The 17902-nt window shown below is 39.9% G+C and overlaps 1 protein-coding gene across 4 annotated transcripts in view; it reads right to left on the bottom strand.

Moving 5' to 3' along the window:
• Positions 1-6195: 6195 nt before the first annotated feature.
• Positions 6196-17902, bottom strand: part of LOC149441722 (scavenger receptor cysteine-rich domain-containing group B protein-like) — a 38949-nt gene continuing 27242 nt past the window's right edge. For 2 of the 4 annotated variants that reach the window (XM_089656960.1, XM_089656959.1), the window contains exons 4-5: positions 9056-9141; positions 6196-7232 (exon numbers count right to left, since the gene is read on the bottom strand). In XM_089656960.1, the coding sequence (XP_089513086.1) occupies positions 7158-7232; positions 9056-9141 (161 nt within the window). In that variant the 3' untranslated portion in view covers positions 6196-7157. The remainder of the gene's footprint in view (positions 7233-9055; positions 9142-17902) is intronic. The other 2 variants (XM_089656962.1, XM_089656961.1) reach the window with 2 other exon arrangements.

Below are 17902 nucleotides of genomic sequence, written 5' to 3'. Positions count from 1 at the left end.
TCTTGAGATAAAATCAAATGTTAGGCTGAGGTCTAGAAATCATCCAACATGGTATTACGCGGACTCCCCGGTTAAAAGAGCAAAAGGGGTAGCAATAGGTTTGGCAAAGAATATTAGGTTTGAGTTGGAAGATAGAAAAACAGACCCAGAGGGGAGATTCTTGTTTTTAAAGGGCAAGTTACAGGAGATCGAGTGTACACTGGCCAATATCTACTGTCCTAATAAAAGACCGGAGGCGTATCTGAAAAAAGTGTTGAGGAAGTTGATGGACTTTAAAAAAGGACGTCTGATTCTGGCAGGGGATTTTAACTTTTGTATGGAACCACAAAGGGACGCTACCTCCCATATACAGAGAGAAGGAAGTAGGGCCCTGAAATTATTGAAAAAAGAATTACATATAAGTCAATTGGTAGATGCCTGGAGAATTACACATATGCAAGATAGAGATTATACTTTCTTTTCAAACATGCATAAGAGGTATTCAAGATTAGATCATATATTAATAGAACATCAACTAATTGATCATCTGGTCCAGGTAGAAATAGAGACAATATCTCTATCAGACCATGCCCCAGTTATTGTGAAAATGGAATGGGGGAGGAGGAAAATCGGAGGGCTGGGATGGAAATTGAATGAGACACTCTTAGTACAAAAGGAAATAGCTCAGAAAATAGGAGAGGAGATCGAACGCTTTTTTAAGGAGAATGAGACAGGTGAGGTATCAACAGCCACAGTGTGGGAATCTCACAAGGCATACATAAGAGGAATATTAATAGCGATTGGGGCAAGAAAGAAAGAAGAGAGAAAATGAGTGGGCTCTTAGAAGAAATAAGTAACTTAGAACAAATACATAAGAATAGAATAACAAAAGAAATAGAGCTGAAGTTAAAAAAAAAGAAAGAAGAATTGGAAGAAGTGATAGAAGAGGAGAGGAGAAAAGTATATAATAGAGTTTTGAGTGAGAGATATAGATGGGGAGAAAGACCTGGAAAGTATCTGATGAGAGCTCTGAGGAAAAAGAAAAATAGAAATTATATAGAAAAAATAAAAGATGCTAAAGGAAACCTGATGCATTCAAATAAAGATATCATCAAAGTCTTCATAGAATATTACAGGAAACTGTACAATATAAGCCCCCTGGAAGGTTCAGAAAATATAAAAAGTGAGAAGAATCAAAAAAGAAAGAAATATCTGGAGACGGCTGGGTTACTAAAATTAAGCGAGGATCAATTGAACTCCCTAGATGCAGATATCTCACAGGACGAAATAACATTAGCATTGAAGGGGACAGTGTCGGGGAAAAGTCCAGGACCAGATGGATATACAGTGAGATATAAAAAATTTAGTGAAATTTTAGTACCAAAACTTAGAAATTACATGAATGCACTAGATGGAGAGATGGAAGTAAGAAGAGAATCATTACAAGCCCAAGTCGTGCTCATTCAAAAAGAGGGAAAAGATGCCTCACAGTGTTCGAGTTATAGACCTATTTCATTATTGAACACCGACACTAAGTTGTACGCAAAGGTCTTATCAAATAGACTGAAAGAGCTAATGCCTGAATGGATACATGAGGATCAGGTGGGCTTTGTCCCAGGGAGGGAGGGTAAAGATAATGGGTTACGATCATTGATGTTAATCCAAAAGAGCAAAAAGGGCAAAGAACCGGTGGTGTTACTCTCTATAGATGCTGAAAAAGCGTTTGATAGAGTGAACTGGAGATTCATGATGGATACTCTAGAAGCCTTGGGAATTGGGCCTAGGATGAGAGAGTGGATAGGAAAGTTGTACAGATACCCTTCTGTGGTTATTGGGGTAAATGGGGAGAGGTCAGAACCCATTGAGATGTCAAACGGAACAAGACAGGGATGCCCATTGTCCCCATTGTTGTATGTTATATCATTAGAACCATTGTTGTCAACAATAAGGCTGAATAGAGACGTAAAGGGAATCCCGATAGGGGACACAGAACATAAAGTTGCTGCTTTTGCAGACGACCTGTTGTTCTACGTAGGAAATCCCAGGATAACACTTCCAAACTTAATGAAGTCATTAAAGGAATATGGAGAACTATCAAACCTAAAGATTAATCTAACAAAAACGGAGATTCTAAATATAAACATCTTAAAAAATGAAAAAGAAAAGATACAAAAGGAATTTCCCTTTAAATGGAAAGACAGAGATATAAAATATCTAGGAGTAAAACTAACAGCCTCATATAAACATCTATATAAATTAAACTATATTTCATTGATTAATGAGATTAGAGAGGAGTTAAAAATATTGGAGGGAGGAACCCCGACATGGATAGGCCGTATTAATCTGGTAAAAATGGTAATAGTACCAAAAATTATATATAGATATCAAATGATCCCAATCAAACTCCCAGAGATCTTTTTTAAAATAATTAAGAAACTGATAACAAAATACATATGGAGGAATAAAAAAACAAGATTGTCATACGAGCTGTTGAGTAGGAGGAAAGAAAGAGGTGGGTTAGGGCTTCCAGACTTTAAAAGATACTACAAAGCTGTAATATTGGCAAGAACCATAGATTGGATATATAATTATAAAAAAAGCTGGGTGAGAATAGAGAATGAACTCAGTGGAATAGACCTGGGTAGGGTGATATGGGTGCCAACACAGTATAGGGGTTTAAATGATAATGTAAATACATACACTTTGAATGTTTTAAAAATTTTGGATAATCTACACAAAAATATGAAATGGACTTTTAATTCAACACTTATTCCACTAAAAAACACGGAGTTTTTTCCCCCAGGCAGAGAAGAAATAGGAGGGAGGTGGTTTAAAAAGGACAAGGTGCAATTAAGAGATATTTTGGTGGGGGATGAAATAGGATCATTTGGGGAATTGAAAAAAAAAGAGGGAGAGATCTTCACTAAATTAGATGAATGGCGGTATTTTCAATTGAGGAGTTTTGTTGGAAGTTTGACAAGGCCTTTAAGGACAAGAGACAATTGGAACTTGTTTGAAAAGGTATTGGGAATACAAGGTGATGGGAAACATGGGATTGCTAAAGTTTATAAAATACTCACTGAATTAGACACAAACACAAAGCCAACATATATAACAAAATGGGAAATGGATATGGGAGTTGTGATAGATGAGGAAAAGCAGAGGAGAATGTATAGACTAACTCACGAGAACGTTTCTATGAGAGAAGTAGAGATGAACTATAAGTGTTTGACAAGATGGCACATTACACCAAATGTAGAAAATAAGATGTGTGGAGAGAGTTCACCACTGTGTTGGAGGGGATGTGGAGAAATAGGCACAATATACCATATATGGTGGGGATGCCCAAAAATCCAGATATTCTGGAAGACAATAATCCACTTGATAGGAAAATTGACAGAAATAGACATAGATCTAGATCCAGAAGTATGTATTTTGCATAACATGGACATAACAGTAAATAAATATAAAAAATCAGGGATATGGTACTATATAAATGCTGCAAAAGCTCTGATACCCAAGTTCTGGCGGCGAATAGAGATACCGAAGGAAGAGGACTGGATTGAAAGAGTTGAGCAGATCAAAAAGATGGAAAGGTTGTGTCATATCCAAGAAGATAGAATGGAGGCTTATTATAGGAAATGGGAGAACTGGGAAAAAGCTAGATTATATATGAAGTATAGGAAAGAATAAAGAAAACAACAGAAAAACTTCACTTGCTGATATAAGAAGACGCAGAGAAAAGGTAGGATAGGCAGAGGGGATTAGGGTGGGGGGTGGAGGTGGGAGGGAAAGTTGCATAGAGTAAATAAAGTAGAAATGTTGGATATTATAATATTATAAAATATATTTATATATATATATATATATATATATATATATATATATATTGTGATGATGAAATGTATTTAAAATGAAAAATTAATAAATATTTAAATTATAAAAAAAAAAATGACTTTTTATATGTTAAAAAAAATCTGAAGAATATATTTAAAAAATACATGTTTTTTAACATATATATATTTTTAAATACAGTTGCAAGAAAAAGTATGTGAACCCCTTGGGATTACGTGGAGTTTTGCATGAATTGGGCATAAAATGTGCTCTGAATGTCATCTAAGTCACAACAATAGAAGAACACAGTCTGCTGAACATAATACTACACAAACATTAGATGTTGCCATAGTTTAATTGCACATAACATGTAAACATTCACAGAGCAGGGAGGAAAAAGTATGTGAACCTTTGGATTTAATAACTGGTTGACCCTCCTTTGGAAGCAATAACCTCAACCAAACATTTCCTGTAGTTGTAGATCAGACATGCATAACGATCTGGAGTAATTTTGGACCACTCCTCTTCACAAAACTGTTTCAGTGTAGCAATATTCTTGGGATGTCTGGTGTGAATCGCTCTCTTAAGGTCATGCCACAGCATTTCAATCGGGTTTAGGTCAGGACTCTGACTGGGCCACTCCAGAAGGCGTATTCTGTGCTGTTGTAGCCATTGTTTTGTTGAATTACTTGTATGCTTTGGGTCATTGTCCTGTTGCATCACCCATCCTCTGCGGAGCTTCAGTTGGCGGACAGATGGTCGTACGTTTTACTGCAAAATGTCTTGATAAACTCTGGAATTCATTTTCCCATCAATGACAACAATCCGTCCAGGCCCTGAGGCAGCAAAGCAGCCCCAAACCATGATGCTCCCTCCGCCATGTTTTACAGTGGGGATGAGGTTTTGATGTTTGTATGCTGTGCCTTTTTTTCTCCACACATAGTGTTGTGTGTTCTTCCCAAACAACTCAATCTTGGTTTCATCTGTCCACAGTATATTTTGCCAGTAGTGCTGTGGAACATCCAGGTGCTCTTTTGCAAACTTCAAACGTGCTGCAATATTCTTTTTGGACAGCAATGGCTTCCTCCGTGGTGTCCTCCCATGTACTCCATTCTTGTTTAATGTTTTCCTTATTGTAGATGTGTCAACAAAAATGTTAGCATGTGCCAGAGATTTCTGTAGGTCTTTAGCTGACACTCTGGGATTCTTCTTTACCTCATGCAGCATTCTGCGCTGTGCTCTTGCAGTCATTTTTACAGGACGACCGTGCCTAGGGAGAGTAGCAACAGTGCTAAACTTTCTCCATTTGTAGACAGTCTGTCTTACCATGGACACATGAACATCAAGGCTTTTGGAGATACTTTGTAACCCTTTCCAGCTTCATGCAAGTCAACAATTCTTGATCGTAGGTCTTCTGAGAGCTCTTTTCTGCGAGGCATGGTTCACATCAGACAGTGCTTCTTGAAACCAGTAAACCCAAAACAGGTGTGTGTTTTTTAAGGGCAGGACAGCTGTCAGCAACACATCCAATATCATCACACCGATTGGAGTCAAGGTTGGCTCACTCCTGGCTCCAATTAGCTCTGGGAGAAGTCATTAAGCTAGGGTCTCACATACTTTTTCCTCCCTGCACTGAGCATGTTTACATGTTATGTGCAATTAAACCATGGAAACATCTAATGTTTGTGTAGTATTATGTTCAGCAGACTGTGTTCTTCTATTGTTGTGACTTAGATGACGTTCAGAGCACATTTTATGCCCAATTCATGCAAAACTCCACGTAATCCCAAGGGGTTCACATACTTTTTCTTGCAACTGTATACTCTTCAGATTCTTCACCTAGGTGAATGACATGTGTCTGATTCCATAGCCTCCTGAGATAATCTAGCACATATCCCAGGAGGCTGATGGAGCAGGGACACACATCGATCGGCAGGTATACCACAATGTGAGTCATCGTGGGGCTGCATAAATCGGGAAGAGACAGCTTGCTCTTGATTATTTCAGAGAAAAAGATGGAAATGCAGTACCTGGGCTATGGCAGCAAAGCACCAGTTTGCAGCAGGACAATGCTGGATTCAGTGGGCAAGTGAATATGTGAATTGAGGACAAACCTGCATAAAATAGGTAAGATGGGTTATAAAAAAAACAAAAAAAACAAAAGGGGGGCAAAGTTCCTCTTTAAGTGTATGGGAAATCAAAAACAGATGCAGTGTTTCAGAGTCATTTAGGATCTCTTTATCAGGAAATTCTCCAAAGAGGTCCTGCATTACTTCCACATACTTACAGTATATAAAAATACACTATTTATAATGAATAAAGTGGAATTGAACGAAAAAAGTGAATATTTCCAATGAGAACAAAAGGAAGTCCGATCGCCTGCACTTCAAACACTCCACTTTATTGAACCAAGATAAAACCAATACAGACAGTGGAAATACAGTGGTGGACTGGCAGGTAAACGCATTTCACGCTAAAGACAGCGCTTATTCATTACCCAGTAAACATATATGAATATTTACAATGTTATTGATGAAATCTAGAAATGGTAATTGTACCTAAGCAGTAGCCAGAAATAATGTGCCTTTTGTCGGGAATGCCTCCTGAAACAGAGAACTTCCTGGTATTTGAGGGTGCCTAGGCACTCCTGTACAAACAGTCTTCTAGCTGTATATCAGCAGTGTGAGATCTAAGGCACTGCTGCCTCTTACTGCCATTCTCAGAAGATTTGCAGTGAGATTTGGTAATATCACTACTGTGCAGTTCCCTGTTCTCCTTGTTGGAGGCTCTGCCATAAGGAAGCAAAGCCCTGCCTCTAACAAGAAGGCCACCATCATACAAAGACACAAATCAAGACCAGTGCATTGCCCCCTGCTTGCCTTTTATGGGTACAGCTTCCAGAGGTCAGTCCCTCTTTAGGATGTGCTGCTGGAATATTCAGAATATACGATCCACAATGCCAATTTTTTTATTGCAACCTACATGTAACGTTGAGACAGATATGGTGCATAGACAGCAAGAAAAACTTGACAGAGGCTCTAAATAAATGTTTTGACTGGAGTTGGGCTTTAATAAGTTCATCCATACATTCATACATTATATCTGTTATAAACACATCCCCATTGTAGCCTCTACACACATTATGACCTGACAGCTTTGAGAAATGACACTCCATATAGAACAGAAAGTATGATTTATACATTGTTGTTCAGGTAATAAAAACATAATACATACATATACATATACATATGAAAATTACATATCTACTAATAACCTTTAAGGAACAGCTAGTACAATTAAGAAGTTAGGTTCACTTTCACGCTAGGCCACAGATGAATAGCTGCTTACAATTTCACCTTCCTTCTGATTTTGAGTTCAGGTAGAATCTGCCCTGCCAGGATAGAGAGAGCTGAAAGCAACTACGAAAAACGACAAAATAAAAAAAATAATAAACAGTTACAGCTGTTTATGATAATCAAAAAAAATTTCTAGAATTAAAAATACCCATTTTGCATAAACAGTTATTTGGCATTTGGCCACTAGGTGGAGATACGTATCATAGCAATTTCCTATGGTACCTAGCGCCATCAAATGGCCAAATGCAGTTTTAAATCAGTGATAAGCATTCGTCCAGTGCAGGAAGTAATAACATTGTTTTTGTTTTTCACACAGAATGAATGTGTATGTGCTTTCCCTGGCTTAATTGCAATGTGATTTTTTGTTTTAAATGAATACACCCCTATGTGTGTATTACTGACATTTGATTCTCTGAGCTGCAGGTTACTTACTAAACATTTTCCTTTTATTCAGATGTTTTTCTCTATAGATTAAAGATTAGAGTACAGAGCAGGATTTACAGGCCAGAGGTTTACAGAAATCAGTGAGCAAAGCTTAGATAAATAATTGTTCTCTAAACCTTGCTAATATAAAATGACAATTTCAAACTCTATCAGTGGCTATTGCAAACCAAAAAGGTTACTATAACTGTTTAAAGCTGTACTAAACACTACAAATACTCACCTCTGAATTCCAGCAATGTAACATTACATCTCTTGGCAGTCGCTGTTATATTCTACTGTTATATTCTACTTCTGCGTGCCTGATTTTCAGTCTCTTAATTGGCCAACTGGCGATGACATCATCCCATGAATGGGCATGGGAATCAATCATTTAGTCATGTGCAGCTCATGCACATACAGTATCTCACAGAAGTGAGTACATCTCTCACATTTTTGTAAATATTTTATTATATCTTTTCATGTGACAACACTGAAGAAACACACAACCATTAATGTCTAAACTGCTGGCAACAAAAGTGTGTTGAGTTATTTTGAAGGGACAGCAAATTTACACTGTTATACAAGCTGTACACTCACTACTTTACATTGTAGCAAAGTGTCATTTCTTCAGTGTTGTCACATGAAAGATAGAATACAATATTTACAAAAATGTGAGGGGTGTACTCACTTCTGTGAGATACTGTATCTCTTCTGCAATAAAGAGCTACCTACTCGCAGATTTTAAAATGTTAGGTTTAGTTCCACTTTAAAAGATGTTAGCTGCAGTTGGGCTTTACATTGTTAGTCAGTTGTAAAATCCATCTACATCTACTAGTTCATCTAACACTACCCTCTCCACTGATTGACAATGCTGCTTTCCAAGGATGGCTACTTTGCTCCTCCATAGATACAGTGGAGGAGTGGATGAAGCCTCTCTAAAACAGGAGGTGTGTTACTGGCTGATCACCAGATAAAAATAAGGAAATAAAAGATTGAAAAATAGAAAACAAATGCAGCCACCACATCCAGTGATTGCTAAGATATGCATCTATAGGATGCTTTCAAATGTCAGTACTAGGCACTGTGTGCCCTGAAGCCGATGCTGCCTGTCGCATCCTTACCAGGCTCCCCGATTAGATATAGATAAAGAGGGTGGCGGCAGCAAAGGAAGGTAGGGGGACCACCTTCCGCCAACTGTGAAAGTGATCCAGCGGCTATTGGACCATTGTTACCGTGTAGGGAATCCCAAGCTGAAAACAACAATACCAGGTTCATGATATAGTCTCAACCATTTTCCCAATAGAACCAATTCAACCTTAGGCCATTTATAAACAGGCTAAGGGACAAGAAGTGGTTAATAGTTTTGATATGGGGCCACATCACACATAGTTACACCCTTGATCACTACAGCTATTTATGACCTTACAAAGTACAATCTAAGAGATTTCATTTCAACTGCTTACCCCTTTTTCCTCTACAGTGCTGTTTATGCCATCCAAAGAAAAGAACGACGACACATGAATTTGAATCTGCAAATTTCTCCGTGGCCCTTGAAAATGAATAACATGATCTTAATTGTCAGCAAAAGACAGAAAAGGAACTTTTTATGTGTATTTTAGGTGGGGTGCATTGAAAAAAGTCCTGCATGCTGCGTTTTTGATGTGCTTTCACCAAAACACGTTCTATGGGTTTAATGGTAACACGCCTAAGATACATGTAAGAGATCCCTAAAATACAACGCACCAAAAAAAAAAAAAACATCGATGTGAATAGGCCCTTACACTTTGGGAAAAAGCAAAGGGGCCTGTTTTGTGAAACACATTTTCTATAGACATCTTTAACTCTTTTACCTACTTTTCATTCTTAGCAAATGGCCATTGTTAAGAACATTGTAAAATGTAGCTAAACAAGTAAGAAATCTTACTAAGAGCAGTGGCTGGCCAAACCTTTACTATTCCGAATGATGAGGGTGAGGGCTAGGAGGAGGATTAGGCTGGGGAAAGAACTAATGCAGGAACTAGGAAAAGAACTAGAACAAGTATCAGCTGAGGCTGTATTTATGGCTTAGGCAAACGACTAAGATTTGGGATAATATTATCACTAAGCATATTAGAGATGCTAATTTATTTTGGGGTAAAAAGGAAAAATGTTTCCCATTCTTTATTATTTATAGTTTTTTCTTTATTAAAAGGAGAGCTGTACCATTACTTAAACCATCAGTAGCCTACCCCTTCACTCTTTTTCAAGGTAATCTGCACAAATCCCCAACCCTTAAGACCCATCTCCCTGCTGCCATTTACCTCTAAACTCCTAGAACGCTTAGGTGTCCGTTTATGTACCAGCAGTAATAGATCGCTGCTCAGTTCTCCGGCATTCTCGGAGAACACAGTTCTCCTGTGAATGCCGTTTATGAAGCATATGTAGATCAGTTCTCCAAACGAAGGGAGAACGGTCTACAAACGCTGGAAAACGGCTGATTTTACTATAATCTCGTGAGATTACAGTAAAAGATCAGTTTACTAAACAGAGGTAAATTATCTCTGCTTAGTTTGCGGTCCCTCCGATTCTCCAGCTCTGGGCTGGAGAATCTGGAGGGAGAACACAGATCTCCAGAGAAGGGCTGAACATATTCTCCTGGGTGTCATAAACTGTGAATGACCAGAGAATAGCTGTGATCCTCTGAATCTCAGCTATTCTGTGTGTCATAAACGGACACCATAGTCTACAATTGCCTGAGCTCCTACAGCACTGACAACAACCTTCTTGACCCTTTACAGTCTGGCTTTTGCTCACTACACTCCACTGAAACTGCCCTACTAAAACTCAATAATGATCTACTAACTGCTAAAACCAATGGCCACTACTCCATACTCTTACTACTTGACCTCTCTGCGGCTTTTGATACGGTTGACCATCCCCTCCTCCTCAAAAAACTCCACTCTCTTGGCCTCAGAAACTCTGCTCTCTCCTGGTTCTCCTCCTACCTATCACAGCGCTCCTTCAGTGTTAACTATAATGCTGCCTCCTCCTCTTCACTCCTCTTTCTGTAGGGGTCCCTCAAGGTTCTGTCCTTGGACCCCTTCTCTTCTCCATCTACACCTCCTCCCTTGGTCACTTGATAAACTCCCATGGCTTTAAATACCATCTCTATGCTGATGACACACAAATCTATCTTTCTACTCCTCACCTCTCCTCTCACATTACTAAAGTACTAAGCGACATATCGGCATGGATGTCATTCCACTTCCTCAAACTCAATCTTTCCAAAAACTGAGCTCTTAGTATTCCCCCCAGCCTGCGCCCCCTCCCCTGACTTCTCCATCAAGATCAATAATACAATCATCAGTCCCTCCGATCATGTCAGGGTACTAGGTGTAATCCTAGACTCCCATCTGTCCTTTCAGCCCCAAATCCAATCACTGTCCAAACCTTGTAGACTTCACCTCCATAACATCTCCAAGATACGCCCGTCCCTAACCTTAGAAACCACTAAGCAACTTATTCACTCCCTTGTTATATCTCCCCTTGACTATTGCAACTCCCTCCTCATTGGCCTACCTCATCGCAGGCTATCCCCTCTTCAGTTTATCATGAATGCTGCTGCCAGAATCATCCACCTTACTAACTGTTCTGCCTCTCTGCCAATCCCTCCACTGGCTTCCCATTGCCCAACGGATAAAATTCAAAACACTAACAATAACGTATAAAGCCATTTATAACTCTGCCCCAAATTACATCACCGATCTTATCTCTAAATATCACCCAAACCGTACTCTCCGCTCCTCGCAAGACCTCCTACTCTCTAGCTCCCTTGTCTCCTCCTCTCATGCTCATCTCCAGGACTTCTCCAGAGCTTCCCCCATCCTCTGGAACTCTCTACCCCAATTTATCAGACTATCTGCTCACTTTTAGGCGATCTCTGAAAACCTATCTCTTCAGGGAAGCCTATCCTGCCCTCAGCTAATACTGGAATCTTCTACTCTTCCAACCAGTCCATCCCCCACAGTTACTACCTTTTGTACCACTAGCCCCTACCTCCTAGATTGTAAGCTCCAAGGAGCAGGGCCCTCAAATTCCTCTTGTATTGAACTGTATTGTTGCTGTATTGTCTCCCGTTAAATTGTAAAGTGCTGAGCAAACTGTTGGCGCTATATAAATCCTGTATAATAATAATAATAACCCCAACTCCAACTGCTTACTGCCCCCATCTGTCCAATTAAATTATCTTTTCATAGACTTGAATGCCCATATGGAAGAAAAATATATTTGAAATATATTTGAAAAATATTCTTCCCAAATATATTGCCACATATTTGAAATGCTACAATTTTGGCAGAGGGTGCCAACTGCGCATGCACAAGAAGCGCTGCGCTTTGTGAATGGTCCGGTGTGTTCTGGGACACATGACAGGTCCCAGGACGACGAGGCCATTCGCAAAGCGCAGCGCTTCTCACGCATGCACACAGTATAGGAAGGAGAGCTCCGTGGAAGTGTCAAATTCAGGTACCCACTCCCACTCCCTCCCTAAAGGTCCGCAGTGTCTGGGCATCCCCTGTACTGTCTGCAGTCTCTGGTCATCCCCTGTACTGTCTGCAGTCTCTGGTCAACCCCTGTACTGTCTGCAGTCTCTGGTCATCCCCTGTACTGTCTGCAGTCTCTGGTCATCTCCTGTACTGTCTGCAGTCTCTGGTCATCCCCTGTACTGTCTGCAGTCTCTGGTCATCCCCTGTACTGTCTGCAGTCTCTGGTCATCTCCTGTACTGTCTGCAGTCTCTGGTCATCCCCTGTACTGTCTGCAGTCTTTGGCCATCTCCTGTACTGTCTGCAGTCTCTGGTCATCCCCTGTACTGTCTGCAGTCTCTGGTCATCCCCTGTACTGTCTGCAGTCTCTGGTCATCCCCTGTACTGTCTGCAGTCTCTGGTCATCTCCTGTACTGTCTGCAGTCTCTGGTCATCTGTACTGTCTGCAGTCTCTGGTCATCTGTACTGTCCGCAGTCTCTGGTCATCTCCTGTACTGTCTGCAGTCTCTGGTCATCTCCTGTACTGTCTGCAGTCTCTGGTCATCTCCTGTACTGTCTGCAGTCTCTGGTCATCTCCTGTACTGTCTGCAGTCTCTGGTCATCTGTACTGTCCACAGTCTCTGGTCATCTCCTGTACTATCCGCAGTCTCTGGTCATATCCTGTACTGTGTCTGCAGTCTCTGGTCATCCCCTGTACTGTGTCCGCAGTCCCTGGTCATCTGTACTGTCCGCAGTCTCTGGTCATCTCCTGTACTGTCCGCAGTCTCTGGTCATCCCCTGTACTGTCCACAGTCTCTGGTCATCTCCTGTACTGTGTCCGCAGTCTCTGGTCATCTCCTGTACTGTCCGCAGTCTCTGGTCATCTCCTGTACTATGTCTGCAGTCTCTGGTCATCCCCTGTACTGTGTCCGCAGTCCCTGGTCATCTGTACTGTCCGCAGTCTCTGGTCATCTCCTGTACTGTCCGCAGTCTCTGGTCATCCCCTGTACTGTCCACAGTCTCTGGTCATCTCCTGTACTGTGTCCGCAGTCTCTGGTCATCTCCTGTACTGTCCGCAGTCTCTGGTCATCTCCTGTACTGTCCGCAGTCTCTGGTCATCTCCTGTACTGTGTCCGAAGTCTCTGGTCATCCCTGTACTGTGTCCGCAGTCTCTGGTCATCTCCTGTACTGTGTCCGCAGTCTCTGATCATCTCCTGTACTGTGTCCGCAGTCTCTGGTCCATCTCCTGTACTGTGTCCGCAGTCTCTGGTCCTTCTCCTGTACTGTGTCTGCAGTCTTTGGTCATCTCTTGTACTGTCCGCAGTCTCTGGTCATTTCCTGTACTATGTCCGCAGTCTCTGGTCATCTCCTGTAGTATGTCCGCAGTGTCTGGTCATCTCCTGTAGTATGTCCGCAGTGTCTGGTCATCTCCTGTACTATGTCTGCAGTCCATTGGTTCAGAATATTTTTTTTCTTGTTTTTCTCCTCTAAAACCTAGACGCGTCTTATGGTCAGGTGCGTCTTATGGAGCGAAAAATACGGTATATACATACTGCATGTTGAAATGTGTTTTTATTACAAAATATATATGAATAATATTTATAAAAATACTTTTCAAATATACTGTATGTCTTTAAAAATACAAATCTAAATTTTTGGAATGCATTTACAAATTTTTGTAAAAATATATGTAAAAATTACTTTTTTATATGTTAAAAAAATCGGAAGAATATATTTAAAAAAATATATATTTTTAAAAATAATTTTAACATATATGTTTACATATATTTGTAAATGCATTCCAAAAATGTAGATTTGTATTTTTAAAGACATACAGTATATTTGAAATGTATTTTTAAAAATATTTTTCATATATTTTGTAATAAAAACGCATTTCAACATGCAGTATATATATATATATATATATATATATATATATTGACATATATTTTGAAATATATTGTATATGGCCAAAATTGTAGTGTTTCAAATATATAGCAATATATTTGGGAGGAATATTTTTAAAATACATCTCAAATATATTTTTCTTCCATGTGGGTGGGGCCACATGCCAAGGATTTCCAGTCTTGATACAGTATATGGCCTATTCAACCCTATAGGGACCAAGGCCTGGCCAGCACTGAAGAGAACTGTGTGACAGTTTAGTAGTCCCTACTTGAAAACGTTGCTTACAGGCACTGTGGAGTTCCCTTTATATACTTTAAAGTATGGAGTCATTTGCCGAGATCTCCTCTTTTCTGTGATGAGGTGTACATTGTGTAGTCTGTCCTTTTCTGTTTTGTTCATCATGTTCATGTTCATTTTCACCTATCAATCACCCACCCATGCTCCATTCATAGATTTTGTTTCATTCATAGAAGTTGTAGTACTAGTCCTATGAATGGAGGAGCTGAGCAGAAAGGGTGGGCCTATCCAGGCTGTCCTGATGAGTGCCTGTGAAAGCCTCTTAGCTGTGTTAACCCCTGCTGCACCAGAAGATTATGGCGGGGGGGGGGCATGGACAAAAGAGGATTTCTACTGGAAGAAGAGGCATCAGCACAAGGGACACATTCTACTGACTGTAAGTTATGTCCCTTGTGCTGATCTTTCTGTTTTTAATTTTAGTTACACTTAGGCTTTAAGCCTTTCTACCAATCCGCTTGAGGAATTCACAGATACCTTTGCTTTTGTACAGTGTGTTGACTTGATACTCCCCAGTTAATATAATTTACCATATGTAAATTGTATCTGGCTCCCCTAAAAATGAGTTTCCCCTTGAGTGTGTGCAGGGCCGCCAATAAGGGGGTAGCACCGACCCCACTGCACAGGGCTCAGGCTCATCAGTTGAACAGGGAGCCCAGGCAGCTGACAGGCAGGAAAAAGGGGATCGTGGACAACTGACAGGCAGGGCAATTACTGGAATGGATTCCCCTGTGGCTCCCCCTGCAGCACAGCCAATTTCTCCTCCTCTCATGCCTGCTAACTTTCAGCTGCTGCAGGGGGAGCCACAGGGGGATCAGTTCCAGTAATTTTGCACCAATCACCCCATCTATCGATGATTTGATGCCTCCCCCTTCCCCACAGCTCTGATTACCCTCTATTACCCTCTCCTTCTTTGCAGCACTGCCAGCTTCTTCTAAACTCCCTCCTGGCAGCTGTTAGCTGCTGTGGGCACACAGAGGGATCATTTTAGAATGGAAAATCGTGTGGGGGAAGGGGCGAGGGGGCGCTAAACATGTTATGTTTACAGGCCCCTTCCTTTCCTGAACGAACACAGTGAGTGATTACTACCAATCAGTGATCTCAGCGGGACGATAAGATTCAGAGTCAGGATTCAGCGCTCACAATTCTGTGCTCTATGAAAGTAAAGATTTTAAACTTTGAAGCAGCAGCCAGACATAGGACTGACTGCAATAAGAGCCATTTATATTTAAAGTGCAAATGTATAAAAATAGGTGTTGGTTGGAGTTCACACCTTATTAGGTAAATGCATAGGGATTTTAGAGACAGACGTTTTGTTTTCATGTATTTATATACAGTATTACAAAAAAGAAGGGTAGAATATGGTAAAGCTGCATTCTTTCAATTTGCAGTGCAGGCAGGAGTCTAGGTTATATTATTTTATGCCTGCTACTGTGTTATAGTTCTTTACATTTCTGGCTGATGCAAAAAGGGTAAATGTAATTGTGTGACATTTCTTCCACTGCATGTGTGCGTCATGGCCCTTTTTGAGAGGCTATATGTGTAGGGGAAGCCAGCCTTGTGGTGCAGTCCAGTATGGAAGTTGTAAGGCTGATTTCAATTTGAGGAGTTTTTCAAGCGTTTTTGCGTTAAAAAAAGCACCTGAAAAGCTCAAGAAAACTGCTTCCTTGTGTATGTGAATGTATATCTATGTATGTTTTCACACTGAGGTGTTGCACTTGCGGTGCGGTGTAAAAACTCTTGCTTGCAGCATCTTTGGGGCATGTTTGGGGAGTTAAAAGAACACCCCAAAAAAATCAATGGAAAACGCCTGAAAAACGCCTCTGAGAAGCGTTTTTGGTGCAGTTTTAAGTTACATGTCCTTTGAAAAACGTGTGAAAAACGTGGTAAAAATTAGTCAAAAATGTGGTAAAAATGCCTATATGTTTTTGAGGCGTTTTTGCGGTGGATCAGTATAAAGGTAGCCTAAATGTAAAATATTCGTTCAGCAGCTTTCTCCCTAAATGGAACCTGAATTTGGGCAACCATGTGAATGATCTTTGTATGAATGGACTTTCCTATTTTCAGGTACTGTATGAGCAGCTCCACTAGGGAAACAGTACAGCCAAATCATACACAGCCAAATCACTGCACAGCAAATGTAATGTATAGTACAGTCATTTATGTGAAGGAACTATTCTGTGAAATGTACTACTTCAACTGTATTTCCAAGTCTATTCAGTAAACTTAATTATTGTTTGAAGAAGTTATCTTGTGTTGATTTATAAATGTGATTCTTATGAGCTACTAGGGTGTATTTTAATTTTACTAATAATTTTAATTAAGTAGGTAAAATAAATTATAAATATAAATGATTCAGTGACTGAATTAATTAGTTAAATAAATATATAAATTGAATAAGTGGGTCGCCTACACTACACACATACCCATACCAATGTGTCTATATTAAATTAAAAAAACACTTTGTGTCACGCTCCACTATTAATATATATACAAAACAATTAGTGAAAAACAATAAACTGAGTCCTGGTAAATTTTCTTAATGTGATATTATGAATCACGCTAGTGCTGCATGCATAATTTACATACAGAGAAGGAATCCTCAAAAAAATCCTCAAAACAATCCGTGATCCTGTAGTGTCTTTATTAGTATAGTGCAAAAAGAAGTAGGTGGATCTGACACCCTGCATGGAAACAGCTCCATCTCCGTTCGCAGTTAGTTAAATTGGACCCAAAAAAAATGGCCGCCGCCATGTGGACTTTAAAAAAATGGCGCTCATAGTTCCTATATAAGTCAATGTGCGCCATGCCAGCTAATCAATTCCCCCTGATGAAACCATGTGACCTTGTGGCGTAACGGGTAGGGGAGGGGCTCTGACGTCATGATGCTTTCAGGCAAACCACACAGCAAGTATATGGGAGTGTGTAAAACATACTAAAGACCAAGCAAATTTGTACCAAAAACATTTATTTTATTTATTTAACATGTGAGTGCACTATATTTATTTATTACATCTTTTAAAAAAGAGGATAAGGCACTATATTTTCTTTTTAATTACAAGGAACACTTATTTATGGAGGAGAAAGTCTGAAAGGAGCTAAGAGACCCCCTAGTGGGAAAAGGGATAACTCCAACCATCCACCCGTATTTAGGAAAGGATCTCTTGATAACGGCGAGATCCCCTGCTGGAAAAAAGAAAAACTCCATTTATCCATCCATCCATCTGGGATACAGGAATTTATCCATCTGTTCAATTCACTTAACGGTTTGGTCATATACATCAAATGAGAGCACAACTGGTGAAGGAGCCCAGAGTGTATATATATAAATTTGGTGGATTATACTTTATATCACTTTTTGCACTATACTATTGAAGACACTACAGGATCACGGATTGTTTTTAGGATTCCTTCTGAGGACTCTCTGTGTGTAAATTATGCATGCAGCACTAGTGTGATTGATAATATCACGTTAAGAAAATTTACCAGGACTCAGTTTATTGTTTTGCACTAATTGTTTTGTATGTATATTTGTCTTGTGTTGATTACTTGAGGATGGAGGAGAAGGATATTACAGTAATGTTTAGCCATGGTGTATTGAAAAGAAA

This window comes from Staurois parvus, unplaced genomic scaffold, assembly GCF_062004578.1.
Source record: "Staurois parvus isolate SC_StPar_1 unplaced genomic scaffold, SC_StPar_1.0 ptg000953l, whole genome shotgun sequence".
Classification (NCBI taxonomy): domain Eukaryota; kingdom Metazoa; phylum Chordata; class Amphibia; order Anura; family Ranidae; genus Staurois; species Staurois parvus.
Note: the sequence above shows the minus strand (reverse complement) of the source record. Positions and strands in the feature narration are given on the sequence as shown.